General features: G+C 33.8%; 1 protein-coding gene across 1 annotated transcript in view; it reads left to right on the top strand.

Annotated features, from left to right (window-relative positions):
• CUNH8orf34 (chromosome unknown C8orf34 homolog) overlaps positions 1–19893 on the top strand; it is a 364057-nt gene that overhangs the window by 139159 nt on the left and 205005 nt on the right. The window contains exon 7 of the mRNA XM_021002136.1: positions 10551–10717. Coding sequence (XP_020857795.1) covers positions 10551–10717 — 167 coding nt within the window. The remainder of the gene's footprint in view (positions 1–10550; positions 10718–19893) is intronic.

Below are 19893 nucleotides of genomic sequence, written 5' to 3'. Positions count from 1 at the left end.
GAAAATGCATGGTAGGGGTGGGAGTGGGGGGAGGCAAGATGAGTAAATGCCTAGCAGCAGAGTGGATGAAAAGGAGATGGCTGAGTTAGAGAGTTTGGATGGGATGTTAATTTATAATAGAAGTAGTAATAGCAGCAACAGCAGCAGCAGCAGTATGTATATAAGTATATATGTATGTATGTATGTGTGTGTATATCTTATTTACATGTTATATAACATTAGGAATTTTTTAAACCTACTTTAAATGTGCCTTTTAACTATTACAGGTTTGAAAATGCCAAAATTTCTACTCATCCCATTTAGTTTAGATAGTCAGACAAAGATTTGATGTGGACTAAGTAAATTTCCCACTAGAAAGTTGCTTCAATTGCCACCATAAACAAGTTCTTTTCATGCATAGTTCTGCCATTTTTCTTCTGTTTTTTCGCCTGTGTCAAATTTAGAAGCTTACAACCAATAACTATCCTTTCTCAAGGAGAAAATTGTATTCACTACAGTGAAATAGCTTTTGGAAATTCTTTTCTCTCACATCACTTGGCTACAGGGGGAAAATTTTCAGACTGCTCATTAATGTACTTCAGGCATAAAGAAAATGGATTCCATTTCCATGAAAAATGACTTTTACATTATTTAAAAAGTTCAAGTGACTTGCATAGAATAGAAGAAAATAATTTTTAAAAATCCGTTTGCCCTCCTTTTGTGAAATGTCAGATCAATTCCAGCTGTCAACAAAGGTATTTTTATCTTTAATACCTGACTTGTGAAACAGACCAGACCTTTAATCTTACATACTGACAGATGTTAACTTTATAGTATTAAATAAAAAAATATGAATATTTCTTTGTACTTTGACCGTGGTCATCTCACTAATCTAATCTATTCATTAAAACCATTTCAGTGCCTGTGTTTCTTTCCTCACCATGGCGATTACTTTGACAAGCATAACATCGCCCCCACCTCTAGATTCTTTTCCAGAAAAGGGTAAAACTTTCAGATGTCCTAGACTAGCAGTTGACAACTAAACAGCCTTGACCCTGAAGAGTTATTTGAAGTTCTTTTTAAAGAAACTTTTACCTCAAGTATTTTAATAAAAATTTATAACTTTCCTCTTTTCTTCAGTTTTATATTTGTATCCCTAGCACTTAATACAGTTTTTTGTGGAAAGTAAGTGCTTAAGAAATACTTTTTTTCATTCATTCATGTATCTGTCTATTCATTCATTTTTGAGTTCTTCATTCCAGATAAACTTGATCATTCTATGAACCCAAAATTCCATCTCTCACATCTATGATATTCACAATAAATGTATTCCACTGCTGAAATAACGATCATGTTCATTTCTCCCTTTATGGTTACTTGTCTTCCTTCAAGGCTTGAATCAAGTACCATGTCCATGAAGTCTTTCCTGACCTCTCCAGTTAGTAAAGCTCTCTGTCTTCAGTTTTTGTTCTGCTTTAACTTACAGTATGTGTATACATGTTGAATTCCCTCAATAGAGTATAAACTCTTTGAGGGACAGCACCTGGCACAATGACTTATACAGAGCAATCTCTTAAGAAAAGTTTATTGTATTGCTGTGGTTGAATTGAAAGTATTAATCTATAGATTGAAGGAAGAGGTGAGAACTTGGCCAAATGCCCAAAAGGGAAAGAATGTCATTCACTATTTCATATTTTAGTTTCCAAGATTTAAGGAATTATGATGAACTGCATTAAGTGACATTTCTCTTATCTCCAATACAATAAAAACAACTTATCTCAAGGTAAAGATCGAAAAAGATAAAGATATTGCAAAGCGGAATGCCTCACCACTGAATTTGTAGCAAAGACACAAAACACTTGATGAATGTATGATCCTCACACATTAGTGGTATTTAAATTGTATGGATGGGATGACATCAGTTGATTACTTATGGAGAAATGAGGAAAAACAAATGTATTCAGTGATACACAATTGCAGCCTGATGGTTGAGCAATGACTCATATTCTGAAATGTTTTTCGAGTAAGTAATTAGCTGAATAGTGTTATACTGTCCCAAAAGAGAGAATGTAACTTTCCAATGTGATGTCTCACAGAAACAAAGACTATCAAAGTTAGAAGGGACCTCAGAGATGAACTGGTCCAGGAGTTCCTGACTTGGGGTCTATGGAGACTCAGGAACCATGGATAGATTTCAGGGAATCCATGAACTTGAATGGGGGAAATACATCTTTATTCTATTATAACAGGCTTACTTTGTAATCCTATGTATTTTAATTTATTCATTTAAAAGCCATAATATGAGGAGGGATCCGTAGATTTTGTAGACTGGCAAAGGCATCCAAGACACACACACAGAAATGAGTCGGAAAATTTGAATCTGAATCCTGGCTCCAACACTTACTGTGTAGGTCTAGAAGGTCATTTAACCACTCTGACTTTCTGTTTACTCATTTGAAAATTTGCATTACTTCCCTTAACAGCTTTCACTTCCATGTAGCATAGCCACTCTACATTGATGGAATGATGTACATATGTTTTGACAGAAAGATTAAAGATTGAATAAGTGACAGTGATATTAGGATGTTATGAATAAAATAGAAACTTGGGCTAATTTTTTTTCTGAAGGAAATTATAATGATCTACCTCTACAGAGTAACATATCTTCATTGTCTAAGATTCTCTAACATTTTCTCTCTATATTACTATGAATTGTTATTAGAGGGGTAGGGAAATGTCAGCTTTTATATCTTCAAGTATAACCATTAAGGCAAAATAATTTCCATGGGTAGTTCTGGCAAGGATGAGGCATAAGGAGAAATATTTTAAATGGGAATTAATAAGAGAGTAAAAGAAGTGATAGGAGACTGAGGAGAAGGAGGGAGAAAGGAAGGAGACATTACAAAATAGTATTTAAAAAAACAGGCAGGCTGAAAATCAGAAAAACCAAGGTCAAGGTGCAGCTGTGCCACTAATTAGATGCATAACAATGGTTAAGTCCCTTAACTGCTCAGAACCTCAGTTTTCTCATTTGTAAAGTTAGGATGTATGACCTAACTTTGAGGGACAGCACCTGGCACAATGACTTATACAGAGCAATCTCTTAAGAAAAGTTTATTGTATTGCTGTGGTTGAATTGAAAGTATTAATCTATAGATTGAAGGAAGAGGTGAGAACTTGGCCAAATGCTTATATGACATTTTATATGCTTATGGTACAAAATGTAAAATGATGTTCAGATTGGGTCAGATGTCAATGAATAGTTTCAGCATCACAGGCCATCTGTACCTGTGTGGGATTTAGTTATACTTTTAATTTTTAAAAATAGGCACATATTTTCAATATTAATAAATAAAGATGCCTTTAATATAAGTTTAATCTGAATAGTTTAATTAGACTTTGCAATAAGCTCAGGGTAATAGATTTCTTAGAATTGCTTAATAAGTTCTAACAGGAGGTGTTAAATAGGCTTGTCAAGCCTTGAAAGTGTAATGAAGCTTCTGTAATCACCTCATTAAAATATGTATAATCTCCCAAAATACTATAGAAATGATGAATTAACTTTCTATATTACATTAGTGTTGTAATGAGTTTGTGCATATACAATTTTAAAAATGGAAGATGAAATAGAAGTCTGATCTCCTTTCCCAACAGATTTCTTGATGTTCATTAAAATCAACAAGAGTCATATGAGGCAAGAAAAAAAATAATCTACTTATCTATAACCAGGCAGTGATTCCGATTGCAATTTCCTGATTGTGACTGCTTACCTGGGCATGTTTATGTGTGCCTATATGTATGTGCGTGTAGGTTATCGATACTTACTGTAGCAGAAACATCATCATCATCCTCAACATCCTCATCCTCAAAGCTAACATTCACATAGTGCTTATTATGTGCTGAGCACTGTACTAAGTGCTTTACAAGTATTGTTTCACTTGGTTCTCACAGCAACCTTGGGAGGTAGATGCTATTATTATCTCCATTTTACAGATGAGGGAACTGAGGCAAATAGATATTAAATGACTTTGCCAAAGTCACACAGCTAGTAAATGTAGAAGGTTGGAATTGAACTCAGGTCTTCCTGACTCTAGGCCAAGAGCTCTATTTATTGCACCAATTTGCTGCCCCTAATTTATCAATGGCTTATTTAGTGATTCTGGAACAACATTTCTGACAAAAAAAATTTTAAATGAATTTATGACGAATCTGCTAGGTGAATTAAGCAAGGAAGACTTTATAGCTGATTGGTACTGCAGGCTCTTGAAACATTTGGCATTGTGCCTTACATGTCTCAAATACTTCTATTTAGAGTTAAACAATAGAATTTGCTTTTGAGTATGCTGATGGAGACATTTTTGACAAGTTGAAAGCTTTTAACTTTGCCTTTAATTAGGATATTTAGGAGTTATTTAAATAAAATATTCCCATGTAACATGATATATTCTTTACTGTGTTTACGTCTTTATGATAAAAAGCCTTTATGATAGGGAGGTAAAAAAAAATTTGATCACTCTATTGATCACAATAGAAAGTAGACACCATTTTGTTCTGTCAGCAAAAAGTTTTTTTTGAAAGAAAGAAAATGATTATTGCTGATTAAATATAGTAGAAATATTCTGTCGGGCTGTTTTATACCATTGCCTTTGGGCATGGGCCCAAGGATTGGCTGATGAATAGCAGTATTCATATGACATAAGAAAGGTCTCCATCTTTCCCCTGTCTTTCTTTGCTTCACTGAAGTTACCATTAAACATTTTGTTTTACCTTGAAAAGACCTATAGTTCTATGCAATTAAATAAATGTTGATTAGTTATCTACTAAGTGCAAAACTGTGCTTGGTGCAGATGATAGAAACAACCATGAAAAGTAGTATTCCCACAAGGCTTTGTCCCAGGCCCTCTTCTCATTTTGCAACATATTTTCTGCTTTGGAGATCTCATTAGCTCTTATGGGCCCAATTATTATTACTGAGCACGTGATTCTCAGATCCATCTCTCCAGCCCTAATCTCTCTCCTGAGCTATAGTTCTGCTTTACCAACTGCCTTTTGGATTTCTCAAAACATCCTGTAAACATCTCAAGCTCAACAGGACCAAATAAAAACTAATAATTGTTTTTCTCAAACCCTCCCCTCCCTATTTCCTCTATCGTTGTCGTCATTTTCTATTACTGTTATATATTAGTGCCACATTAACACAGGCCTGGAACTTTGGTATCATCCTTGACTCTTCACTAAACTCACTTCACATCCAATCTGTTGCCATGTTTTATTGTTCCTATATATCATCTCTCATTTATGTTCACTTCTCTCTGCTCAGACAACCACACCTTGTTCAGTCCCTAATAACCTCTTGTCTGCACTATTGCAATAGGTTTCCAGTCATTCTCTCTACCTCAATTCTCTCTCCACTTCAATCTGTCCTCCACTCAGCTGCCAATGTATTTTTCTAAAGCCTGGGTGTGACCATGTCATCCTGTAGTCAATGAAATATACTAGCTGTCTAGTACCTCCAAGATCAATTACAGAGTTCTCTAATTGGCTCTTAGAGAACTTTCCCCCCCTAGCTACCTTCTACATCTCTTATACTTACTTCTCCACACAATCTATATTCTGGCTATACTGATTTGTTTCCTATTCTTATCACAAGATACTTCACCTCCTGTAGCCATGCCTTTTCACCGGCTGTCCCCATGATAGAATTCTCTCTCTCCTTACCTGTTACCTCCTCTGGCTCCCTTCAAGAATCAGTTCAAATTCTGCAGTCTTTCTTTTCCTACTAGCTGCTAGGATTTTCCCCTTTCAGATTACCTTTTATCTACCTTGTGTATATTTTGTATGTTTCCTGGTTATTTACATGTTGCTTCCACTATTAGAATATAAGATCTTGAAGACAAGGACCTTTTCCCCCTCCTTCTCTAAGTGCTCAGCACTTATCATAGTACCTGGCTCGTAGTTAGCACTAATAAGCACTGAGTAAATGCTTGCTGGCAGCTAATTAGTGCAATGGATAGAGTGCTGGGCTGGAAGTCAGGAAGACTCATCTTCCTGAGTTCAAATCTAATCTCTGACACACTAGCTGTGTGACCCTGGGCAAGTCATTTAACCTTGTTTGCCTCAGTTCTTTTTCTGAAAAATTATCTAGAGAAGGAAATGACAGACCACTCCAGTATCTTTGACAAGAAAACCCCAAATGGGGTCACAAAAAGTCAGACACGACTGAAATAACTGAACAACAACAACAAAATGCTTGTTGACTGCCTGAATGAGTGACATTACAAAGCCTACAATATATCTGGTACGGTGGTGGAATTGAATCAAAGGACCTGGGTTTAAATCCAAGCTCTTCCACTGGACCTCTCTTGGTCTCTGCCCTTTCTTCATCCATTGGACTAAATGGCCTTCTAAGTTCTAAATTCTTAATCCTATGCTCTAGTAAGATAAAGAGACATACAAGAATAGTATAATACATGGCAGAATATGATCCACATATGCTAATAACAATAATAATAATAACAGCTAGAATTTGTATAATAATATATTATTTGCCAACCTCTTTTAGGTAGGTTAAAATTTGATGAGGGTAAGATCACTTTTAACTTAGGGGATCAACAACTTAGGTTCCACCTAAGAAAATATGCAAATAGATGGAGATATGTAGGGAGTACTTTCTATGAGGATGACAGGAGGATGGGACAGAGATGCTTGAGAAATACAAGGGAGTAGGATGTTGTAGGAAATTATTAGGGAGAAGTTGTTAGTCATCTAGTTTGGCCAGAACATAAAGTATACCAAGCAAGTGTAAGTTGTGATATAAAATTTATATATACACATATATATGTATATATTATATATAATACATGTATGTATGTATATATATACACGCATATATATAATATAAAAGTGTAAGTTTAATATAAGTTGGAATGAGTTTGTCAAAGGCCTTTAGTGCCAACCCAAGGAATTTGCTTTCTATCCCATATTTGCAATAAGTATGACTAAAAGATTTTTATATTTCAATTAAGATACTTATTTTATTTCCCTCACACCCTATCCAATTTAACAGAAAAAAATCATTGTAGTAAATATGCACAGTCAAGCAAAAGACATTTCCACATTAATTGTCCATATCCAAAAATGTACGTCTCATCTACATCTCGAATCCAGCACCTCCCTTTCAGGAAATGGTTAGAAGAAAAAAATCATCAATACTTTGGAATCATAGTTGATCATTGCATTCATTAGAAATTTTAAGTCTTTTTTGTCTTTCTTTCCTTCTATCCTTTCTTTACTTCTTCCTTCTTTCTTTCTTTTTCATTCTTCCTTTTCATTCCTTCCTTCATTTTCCTTTCTTCTTTCTTTCTTTCTTTCTTTCTTTCTTTCTTTCTTTCTTTCTTTCTTTCTTTCTTTCTCTCTTTCTTTCTCTCTTTCTCTCTTTCTTTCTTCCTTTCTTTCCTTTTCAAAGTTATTTGATTTTGTAGCATTATTACTATATATATTGTTCTCCTAGATCTGACTTCATTTTGTATCAGCTTATGTAAGTCTTCTCAAATTTCTCTGAACCGATCCCTTTCATAAGACTATTGAAATGAATTATAGTAAGTTTAAAGTTGTGATTAAAGAATTTGTGTATGTGTATATATGCATATATATGTATGCATATATATGTATACATACATACTTACACATATATGCATATACATATGTACATACCCCTTGTCCCTTTCAAGACAGAAAATTTTTAAATTGAAAATTAATTCAACAGTTTAATAATTAAACAATGATAATATACATATTCCTAAACAGCTAGGTACATTTTGAGGAAGAAAAGAACTATATACATGGAATCTGAAGCTAGATTTGGGAATTAATATATGCAGACTAATGTTTTTATAATAGATTTCTGAGTTCACATATAATCTTTCCTGTTGTTAGTCTTCTAGAAAGGTAAAGTATTGCTTTTGTGAAGAAAAACACTTTTAAAATATATTTCAGTTTTACTATGAGTTGTTAGAAATTAAACTTCAACATTCATATAAAAATAGATTGCTGCATGGAAAAGTATATTTCATTAGCTCTCTATATAATTATTGATTATGTAACCTCTATTCTTTACTACAAAATGGTTTTCAGAATGAATGAATAAAATAATTTATTAATCACTACATGCAGAGCATTTTGCTAAGAACAGAAATATATGTGGTTATCGTTCACTTGTTTCAATCATATCTGACTCTTCATGACCCCCATTGGGGTTTTCTTGACAAATATACTGGAGCATTTTGCCATTTCCCCCTGCAGCTCATTTTACAGATGAGGAAATTGAGGTAAATGGGCTTAAGTGACTTGTCCAGGCTCCCATGGCTTCAAAGTGTCTAAGGCCAGATTTGAACTCAAGATGAGTCTTCCTTACACTAGGCCAGTGCTCTATTTACTGTGCCACCTAGCTGCCCATAGGGGAAAAAAATGTGTGCTTATATGTGTATGTGCATGCGTGTGTGTGTGTGTGTGTGTGTGTGTGATATAATAAACCATATTATATTACATTATAGTATATTAGTGTGTACACACACACACACACACACACACACACACACAGAATTTTATTTACTCATTCAGGGCCTAGTGTGACGTTTGAGAGACATAATTTCTGGGTAATTGGTCGTTGTATAAATAATGCCAGCATTTTAAAGAAAAGAGGTCAATGCCACTCTCGAATGCCAAAGACAATCATGGCAGTGGACTCACAGCTTGTGTGCCCTTGGAAGAGGGGTGTTACTGAGGGTGGCAATCAACTCTGGTTGCTTAAAAAGTAATGAGAGAGAATGAATATTACAGTGAGGGGCAGGACCAATTCTAATGAACTTTGATTATATCATTTACTATCCCTAGCCTTGGGCAATCTAAACAAATAATTTAATCCCCAAACCAGAGTACAAGGGTGGATGGGGTCTGACCAAGATTGAGGAAAGCTAATTTGATCTCATTATCAGTAATTTCCTTCAAGAGACTGAATTTTGAATTGAAGACTGTAGAAAAAGAGGGAACTCTAAATGTCCCCAAATCATTGGTTATTAATAATCATTTTCTCACTAGCATGTGATAAGCATTTAATAAATTCTTGTCAGTAGTCTGAAAATCATTTTCAGTCTATCATCATACACACATTAGTATATGTGAGGGTTCTAGGTAGGGATAGGTTGGATAGATGTCTTACACTATTAAATGCTAAGAAAGATACAAGCTTTTTAGGTAAGTGAATAGTTATGTCCTGGAGATTAAAGAATTTTACTGGTCCTGTCTATAGTGTTTGTCATATAAGGTGAGGTCCAGTTTAGTCCCAAGAAAGTCCAACCCTGATCCTAGGCAAACTAGGGAATCTGACAAAAAAAAAAAAAGGTCATTTGTAAAACAACAACAAGCAAAAATACCTCTTAAATGATAACTAGGCTAATGACCTCTGCCTGAACTCTACCCTGGTTAAGGTCCTCATCATCTCATGCCTGGACTACTGCAGGAAACTTCTCATTGGTCTGCCCACCCCAAGCCTATGACACTCTGGTCTAGATCTCCTAACCTACATGACTGTGTTGCTCCCTTACTAAATAACCTCCAACATCCCTCTGTAATGTGCAGAATCACATATAAAATGTTCCATTTGGCTTTTTAAAAACCTTCACAGACTGACCTTTCCTACCTTTGGAGCATTCTTTTACTTTACTAAGCTTTATAAACTCTTAGATGACACAATAATGTCCCTGCCTTTGTTCCTTGTGCTTGACCGCAATTCCATCTCTTGACTCCATGCCTTTCCAGTGGTTCTCCCACCATGCCTGGAATGCTATCCTCCCTTACTTACCTTTGTCTCCTAGCTGCCCAGGCCTCCTTAAAGACAGCTCATATTCCACCTTCTCTCTAAGGGGCTTTTGAGGTCCTGCCTTCTGTCCATCTTACCCCTCTTCTGGCAATCTACTACTATCTTTGCTCTGAGATGATCTTCCCCTTGTACTCTGCTGTGGTTAATCTCCTATTCGATCATAGTTTGCATGTTCTCTCCCCCATTAGGATTTGAGCTTCTTGAGATCAGGGACCAATTTTTTATGCCTTTCTTTGTGTTTCCAGCACTTAGCACAATATCTTACATGAAGAAAGTACTTAAAAACTTCTCGTTGGCTGACAAGTGATTAGATCTCGATATAGAAATATTTTGTATTTCCTTGAGATGTTGCCTTGTACTTCCATTCTATATACCAGAATTACTCCATGTTTATCCGTCAGGATCTCCACCTGGCACAATGCACAAATATCCAAATACAGGATACATTGTTACATTACTAACAAAGTCCTGGGAGGTACCTATCTTGATCTGGATTGTGAAAACTGTTTTCAAGTGAAGAAATTAGTTTTCTCTCCATTTTCAATGAGAAACTTATTTAACCTTTTTAAAATGCTTCTGTAAATTTGTACTGTGAAACACTGAATATAATATCTTTTAATCAAGTTATGACTTTTCTCAAATTGTCTTAAATCTATCTTCTAGATAAATAAATTATATGTAAATTTTCTCCCAGCTTAAAGATGGAACCCAAGAGTAAAGGATTAAAACAGCAGCAACAGCAACATAAGAAGCTTCTAGCTGCAATGTTATCCCAAGATTCTTTTGAATCCATCCACAGTCCCACACCATCTGTAACAGAAGAAGATATTGACAATGAAGATGATGCAATGGAATTGCTGGGTAATTTTAAAAATTAATAATTCATCTTTCTTCCTTTTTTTCTTGTATTGTAACAAATGACGTAACTAAATGATGTTAAAAGTTAGCCTTTCCCATGGGAGGTTAAAAAAAAACATTGCACACCTTTGTCAGTCTTTCGCTGAAAGTTGAAGTCAGTTTGGCTTAAAACCATTTATTTCGTTCCTCTTAAGCATATCAAGTACTTAAAAATTTAATCTTTGTATATGGAGTCTACTTTCTTATCACCTTTGCCTCTGGTTATTTTAATATCAAGTTTTATTCTGTGTAAATGAGGGGGAAATGCAAACTTGTCTGCAGTATGCTCCATTAGCATTTTCTGGTTGGCTTCTGGGAATCTATTTTCTTCTATAAATATATACAAGTATATTTAGTCATATCTGCCCACTCATCCCAAAAGAATTTGCTTTGTTCCAGTGATATTTTGGAAAATAGAATAACACAGCTCGTTAATTAATGTTCTCTGTATGCCATAAAAGAAGAAGCAATCCATTGCAATGAGTTTTTACTGGACAAGTGCTAGGAAAGGTATCTACAATGTGCTACAGTTCAAAACAAAACTAATCAATGCAGTGAGTATTAAAATGCATATTCACTTATTTCAAAGGAGTAAGTATATAATCAGACTATTTTCTTATATTTAAAGCTGCTGTTCCCCTAGTCTTCTAAGAAACACAATTATGCTTTTGAGCACCACCAAAAAAATGAAAGAAAAATAATTTCATTTGATCAAGAGCAATACACAAGTGCAAAAATATTGTTTAATTAGGTAGATATTAATTATTTCTAAATCAATCGTGATTTTATTAGAAAAAACAACTTCCACACCATCAATGGTACCTTATGATCATATTTAAAGAATGAATATGAATACTGGAAAGCTCTAATGACTTGAAATATTGGATAAGATTTTGTTAGAAATTTATTAGAAACTAATATAGAGCAACATGTTTTCTAAATTTTTAAATATATATGTATTAGTTTTATATGCTAAAAACCATAAAATACAACCTTTCTAATTATAGTATGCCACTTGTCTCCTTTTCCGAGCCACGGATTCACTAGGCCAAAACTGATAGATTCTCTAATATTTTTCTAAATTAATAACGACTGCCTTCACTAACATGAAAAGGAGTATACAAATACATACACATTCACATACATATACATAGACATATATGCTGACATATTCATATACATACATACATATAACTTTTGGGTTTCTAGCATGTTAACTTTAAAAGAAACCAATTAATATTAATAAAATATTACTCTGAAATGTATTTGTAACACATGGACAAACAACTGGACTCAACAACGTAACCAATGGAAAATAACTACTTACTTTTTTTAACATGAAAGTAGGCTGTTAAAGGAAGTTGTTATTGCTATGTTTCTCAATGATAATGTTTTTGTTTGTGTATTTTGCATAGAATTGTAAGTCCAAGAGGGATCTTTAGGAATATTCTTTCCCATAACTGCTCCAAACAGGAGAACATCAAACTTTAGATAGACTTGTGTCATTAAAAATGTTCAGGGATAAAGCTTTTAAACGTTTTACCGGAATGATTCTTTCAGTGTAAGTCATTTTGAGAATGGCTCTAAAAAGAACCTTTGATCCCTAACCTAACATCAATTTATTTATTTGGCTGATGTTCTGATGGGCATTGCACAGCTACATAGAGTTAAAAAATTATTTTTGTTAATACCCCACTAGCTTCTATCCATCTAGCTTCATTCATTCGTGTAAGCATTTATTGAGCATCTACTATGTTCAGTGTATTTTATTGGGTGCCAGGAGTACCAAGAGAAAGGAAAAGAAGAAAAAAAGAAAGAAAAGAGAGAAAAAGATGAAACAGTTCCTAAAGGACCTCATATTCTTTAATCTTTAGTCTAACTTAACAATTTAGCTGTAGTTTTTATATTTTGGTTATTCTACTTCTGCTAATTGAAATTCATTTAATTTTACTTATAATTGGAGAGTGAAGATAAGCACAGTTGAAATAGTTATTGTCTTGAACATTAGTTCATTGACATTTAGGTTTGTATTATTCTGTTGTATTCCTACCCCTCCTTTTCACTCTTAATAGCAGAAGTTTGAGATTTCCACTTCTGTTATAATACCTACAATGGAAGTATCCACATCGATCCATAGGCCATTTTAGAACTGTTCCCTCTTAAGAAGTATTTTCTCAGAATATTTCTTTTTAAAGTCTATATAATCTGGGATCATTAGGGGGTAGACCTCAAGTCAGGAAATGATCTTTCATTTTGTACTTTCAATTCTTTTAGCACCAACTATACAGGCACACAGCTAGAATAAGGAGGGCACAAAGGAGGGGATATGACTGCATGAAAAGTCTGGACTTCTAAGTACTTGGTAGTTCAACTGACATTTCTCTGACATTATTTGTAGCATTTGGAATTGGTATTGCTATCCCATAGACAGGTTGTGACTTTTCACTCTAATTGGCAATAGGGTTTAGTAAGGGTTATGTAGAAAAGTTCTGGACAAAAGACCTAAAACAGAAACATTCCTGCAATATAACAGTAGACATTGATTTGAAACAAATAACTTCATTTGGAATTAGTTTTTAGCTTAAAGATGCTAACACTCCTAGAGTTCTTTCTTGCCTGAGCAGATATTCAATTAAAACTTAGTTTTAATAAAATAATTCCTCCAAAGTTCTAAATCAGGTGCTCTTAACCTGGGGTCTGTCAACTTATTTAAAAAATAATTTGATAATTATATTCATTATAATTGTTTACCTTTGTAACGCTATATACCTAAAACATTATTCTCAAAAGAGCTCTATAAGTTTTATCAGCTGACTAAATGGCATATAACCCCCAAAAACTTAAGAATCCCTACTCTAGCTAGAAATTGCATAGATTAATAATTACAGAAGATAATTTCATTTATCCTCTCCTTTTCTGGAATGAAAATGGCCTCCCATAATACTCTTTGATTCCTTCAACTCCCAAACTTTTTTTTAATTTACTTTCTCCTTGATTTTAGTGACTAGAGATTAGAAGATGTACTTGAATATTTTCAGACAAGATCTAACTTTGACTCTACAGAGTAGCTATGTAATATACATTAAGTGTAGATGAAAAATAAGTTAGTAATGGAATGATTTTAAGATCGGATACATCCTGATTCATTAAAAAAAATACTGCCTCCATTGCTAATGAATTTTAAATCCAATACTGATCAGTTAGTGATCATAGAAAAACTAGTTTTGAAAAATTCTTAAAAATTAAATGTTTTCACTTGTTTAATTTTTCTATATCTTTTTTCTTAATGTAAGACACATATGCACATATAGTTAATTTAATGTTACAATGATAAACTCATTGTCCTTCAGCAATATTGATTGATTTGAAAAAAAAATCCAGGACTTCAGGTAATTAGAAATCATTGGAAAAATTGAATATTGAATTATTCATTAAGGAATTACAAATAACTATTAGTGATTTCTTTATAAATAGCTTTTCCCTCTGTTCATGATATTGTTCAATCATTTACAAACTTTAGAAATTGGAAGACTGCCTTGGAACACTAGCATACAGTTAGTGAAAATTATCAACTAAACAATATATTAAAATGAAATTTTATTACCCATAATTACCATAACTTGAATGAATTACTTAATCAGGCTTTCTATAATGACCAAAGTCAGGGACTATATTTGTATCCTTAGTGCATAACACAAAATAAATGCATAAAAGTGTTTTTTTCATTCATTCATTCATTCAAATTCATTACATGCAAATAAGTATACAAATTTGCAAAGCAGAGGGTTTTTTCCCCCTCAATCCCCCTATAGTATTTTTCTAAATTTAGCAAATCCACATTTTATAGAAAATGGAAACATAAACATGAATTTCTAAGTTGAGTTGGATGAACACATACCCTGATATCACTGATTTCCAGATGCATGAGGTAGATACATGATCTCACTGATATGACTACTCCTACCAATGGTAGCAGTGACTGGTAAACTCAAGTTTGTGCTCTGGGAGACAAAACTTTTAAAAAAAAGTTGCGGAAGAGTTTTCCAATAAGTACTGTATTTTCTAAAATGTGAGTTCTAAGATAATATGCAGATAATTTGCTGGCATAATACTTATTAATCATCAAAAAAAGAAACATAGAATTTTTTTTCATTGAAAGTTGATATGAAATTTGAGGAACTATATTAATATTGAATAATATTTTACCTTTAAAACATCGACTTAATATAATTTTTTTGTCACATTAATGATGTGATTATTGCAATCATGGTTGCCAGCAATTTTATTAAATATTTACAATCAGTTTGAAAATATTCCAGAATTTGAATTACTTAATATGAATATATTAAGTATCAACTATATTTCAGACATCATACTAGGTTCAAGGGATGCACAGATAGAAATAAAATGTGGTCCCTGAACTCAAGGAGCTTAAATTCTCCTGGAGCATAATTAAATGGCTAAGAAAATCAAAGATCACTGCAGCAGGGACGAATAGTTAAAAATTCTGTGCCTGGGGGAAGGCAGCTGGTTCTCTTTTTCCCTTTCCTATCCCTACAGTCTCAGAAATGACTATTGTAATTTTTCTCAATGGCAACAGAATACAATTTATTCTATGATTTGAATAGTGGTTGAAGGTTTCACTTGCAAGTCATGACATCACCTTTCTGATATCATGGTCCTCTTTGAGAATGAAGGACAAACAACAATAAGAAGAAGGTCTGCAAAGCACACTGCAAATGTTATCTCATTTTATCCTCACAACAATCCTGGGAAGTAAGTGCTATTATTATCCTCATTTTACAGATGAAGAAACTGAGGCTGAGAGAGTTTAAAATGACTTGCTCAGGGTCACACAGCTGTGTGTCTGAGGCAGGATTTGAACTCAGGTCTTCCTGACTTCAAGTCTAACATTCTATCCACTGTGCCACCGAGCAATAGAACCTATGACTGGAATATTACCTGCACAGTGTCCAGTTAAAATCTCAGTCTTGTAAAAGTGTTGACAAGGAGGAATTTTAAAACAATTTGCAGGTTCTGAGGGGAAAATATTCTTCTACTTTTCATTTCCATACCTATAAGAAAATTAAAATGAAAAAAACAAAACAAACATAAAAGATCTTACTAACAATAAATTGAACATTTTCAACTAGCTCTCGTTTGCTTTGTATTTGAGGAGTTGGAATAAGGTTAAGTTAGGCAGGAAGACCTGAGTTCAAAGCCAGACTCAGACATCTCCTAGTTGTGTGACCCTGGGCAAGTCACTTAACCGCTGATTACCTCATAAAATGGTGTACTGGAACCACTGGAGAAGGAAATGGCACACCACTCCAGTATCTTTGCCAAGAAAATCCCAGATGGGGTCATGAATGGTTGTTCACAACTGAATTGACTGAAAAACATACAGGTCTAAAATTCAGTGTCTAATATGAGGGAGTTCTCCATGTAAAGCAACCATTTGTTAAATTCTTTTATAAAATGGAAAGTCCTTTCATAATGCAAGCAGTCTCGTTGATTGATCTGTCCTGTGACTTTGTTCCTTTCCTAAATTGGTTTCCTCAAAGCGGGATAGCCTCTATTGCCCCTATTGTTTATTCACAAAAGCATCAATCAACTCATGTAGACAAAAACCAAAGGAGCTCAAACAATGTGTTTTAAAGGGCAGAGAATGAGCAATCCAGACAGCTTTCCAGCTCTCTGCCTTTGGTTCCTCTGATTACTAATGAAATCAGGAGTGTTATGTTCATAAATAAATTTGCCTCTTTAAAGTAAAGATTATATTTACAAGCTCAGAGCTTTCCTAAAAAGTACAAATACTTTGCACTAGAAAATTCAAGAATCCTTATAGCTATAGGAGAACCATTGTAAGGTGAGGGAAGCCATACAGTACGCTGGAAAGAGGGGTTGGTGGATTTGGAATCAGAATATCTGGGTTTGAACCCCGACTTGGCCACTCCCCGTGTGACCTGGGCATGTCAATTTATTCCTTGAAGTCTCTATTTCCTCTACTATAAAACAAGGAAGCTGAATTAAATAATCTTTAAGATTCTTTCCAGTGCTCCATATCTCCTTCCTTGTGTTCTCCAAATTTGGTTTTAATGATGCCATTATATATGCTTCCAGGCTAGAGCTGTGTTGTCTATCAGGAACCTTGTTTGTCTGTGTTTCAGAATTATAAAAAAATCAGATGCAGTGACATCCCTGTCTGTAGGAATGACAAGTGACACTTCTAACCATGGTCAAAATGTAACCTAAAATGTGAGAAAATAAAATGCAGCCTATAGAAAGCATTTAAATAATCTTGGAATACTAATCTCTGTGTTTACACTTTCAAGAAGATTTTCTAAAACTGTGTATGTAGAGCAAGCACATCCATGTTATCACTGACTGCCTTTTATATTTTCCAGAAATGTTTCTATAGGTTCCTATAATTTTAATTTAATGTTGGGAATTTAATTAAAAAAACCACAATATATCCATCTGATAAATTTTCTGCTGCAGTCATTATGGCCTACTATGTTTGTGAATTGAAAATAATTGGGAAGACACTATCTTTCAGATGCTCTAGGATTTTTAATTGTAGCATGCTCCACTGATTTTTGAGAATGATTAGTTTAGGCAGCATTAGCATCTTCATTGGGCCTGCCAAGTCACAGCCATTTTTAACTGTGGTGTAAAATTAGAAGCACGAGTCTTAACCAGTTATATTAAGCATTAAATTTACTTAAAGGTTAATAGAATGAAAGTTTCTAAGTCTTCTGAGATTTTGAAATATCTGTAAGTAAACTTATCTTTATGATGCAGAGATTTTTCTTTGCTCAGTCCACCTGAATCTTCCATTCTGAGTCTATATTTGTTACAGCACCTGCAAAAAAACAAAACAAAACAAAACAAAACAAAACAAAACAAAAAAACCTTAGGATGCAGTTTCACTATTAAAATTGTGTAAGCATTATGTGTTTCTAATATTTGCCTGAATATACTATTTTTTACCATGTTCCACCTCATCATATTAAACTTTCATTTTGGTTCTCTTTTTGCCCCTCTCTGGTGATGAGTACAATCCCTTTTATTACCCCTTATTTTTCATGTTTATCTTTGAAACTCCATTTGTGTTGCATCTTCTGTATTTTTTCCTAGTAGTGACTGGGAATGTTGCAAAAGAGGACGGCATTGGGGGCAGCTAGGTGGCACAGTGGATAGAGCACCGGCCCTGAAGTCAGGAGGATCTGAGTTCAAATACGGCCTCAGACCAAACACTTGCAACTTACTTGCTGTGTGACCCTGGGCAAGTCACTTAACCCCAGTTACCTAAAAAAACCAAACCAAACAAAAAAAAAGAAACAAAAGAGGACTGCATTTCAGAAAAAAAAATCTACATTTTCCCCAAATAAAGTATACCCCATGACACAAAACCCCTTCAGTTACCAGACTCATATATGCTTATATTTATGACATGCAATAAAGATATTGTTGAATTGTAAAGTCGAAAGTAGTATAAAATTTAAAAAAAAAACATTCAAAAATGCATTAAGAGAGGCAGCTAGGTGGTGCAGTGAATAGAGCTCCAGCCTTGGAGTCAGGAGGATCTGAGTTCAAATCTGTCCTCCAACAATTAACACTTACTAGCTGTGTGACCCTGGGCAAGTCACTTAACCCCATTGCCTAGCCAAATATCAAAAAAAAAAAAAACAAAAACAAACAAAAAAAAAAACCCCAAACCAAAAACCATTAAGACTAGAAGGACATAATTATCTTTTATGGTAATTAGAAATATAAATATATATGGGCTTAGCATACAATTCTATTATATACTTATAATTGTATATAAATATATGTGTGTACATACATACATATATATACTGAAGAAAATATTTTCAGTTTTTTGAAGAAGCTGTTAAAGATATGTTCAAGAGAAAGATTTGACAAAAAGGTTCTAAAGCTTAGAATGTTTGAAGGATGGATGCCAGGAATATAACTTGATAAATATTTCCACATTTTTCTTTCTCATGGAATATCTACAATGGATACAAAACAATTTTGGAGAAAAGGTAATTCATATTTCTTTTTAGTTTCTCTGTTTTGCACATATTATTTATTATTTTTCCAAAGGATCAATACCAAAAGCTATTCTAATGGAGTTCAGTGAATATTTGTTATGGGGGGGGGGGTTCCTCTTCAATTTGACACTGCAAAACCTTGGGGAAGTTAAATAACCTCTTAGAACTTCAGTTTCTTCTTTGACAACGTAAAGATAACGATTATGTCTGCTTCCCAGCATTCTCATATGGATAAAATGAGATAATTATTTGTGAAGTTTTTAAGACTCCACAAAGTATACAAGACTATGGAATTAAAAGTTGTTGTTGTTGTTAAATCTCATTTTTATTTGGGGGGTGGAATTGAGACTTGGTGAGGCATTTATGTGACTTGACGAAGATTACACAGAAATTTAGGTCACCATTGTGAATAGCAATGAATGACTTCTGAAAAAAGTGGCCCTGACATTTTTGTCTTCCCTCATAATTCCCCAATACCAAACAACCATTCTTTGGCTCAAGTCAACCAAGCAGAGGATCTGGGGGAGGCGGAGGGGGGGGAGAGAGACATATAAATGTTGTGAATTTCACTATCTAATTTCTAAAGCAATTTCTATGTAAGGTGATAAAAATGTCGAGGAAAAAAAGTTATCTAGTCTGAAAAGTTGCCCCAATTTTAAATCATCGAGAAAAAATTAATTTTTAAAAACAGCAAAGTGTTTGTAGTTTTGACTTAAATTAACTTTACAGCCAAACTTCACACAAGCATCAAAAGAAATGTTAGCTATCATTAGGGTTGTTGTTGCTTTAATGAAATAAATAGAGTTGTGTCTGCTTCAAGTATATAATAAAAACAAATAGTAATTTTTATGCACAAGTAATTTGTATGACTTATGAGAATGATTTCACTTAATTTAACTGAGTTCATTGATTTTTCTATGTTAGAACCTTTTCTAAAGTATTGCTAAAACATATATTTGATATCATACAGTTTCTGTTATAACTTTGCATTTAAGCATGACGAATTCCACACTTATTAGCATTTTAATATCAAAAGCAATGGGTTGTAAAACTTGTTAATAAGTTGTTCTTGAATTGTTG

The sequence above is a fragment of the Phascolarctos cinereus genome, unplaced genomic scaffold (genome assembly GCF_003287225.1).
Source record: "Phascolarctos cinereus isolate Bilbo 61053 unplaced genomic scaffold, phaCin_HiC Scaffold_4;HRSCAF=312, whole genome shotgun sequence".
NCBI lineage: Eukaryota > Metazoa > Chordata > Mammalia > Diprotodontia > Phascolarctidae > Phascolarctos > Phascolarctos cinereus.
Note: the sequence above shows the minus strand (reverse complement) of the source record. Positions and strands in the feature narration are given on the sequence as shown.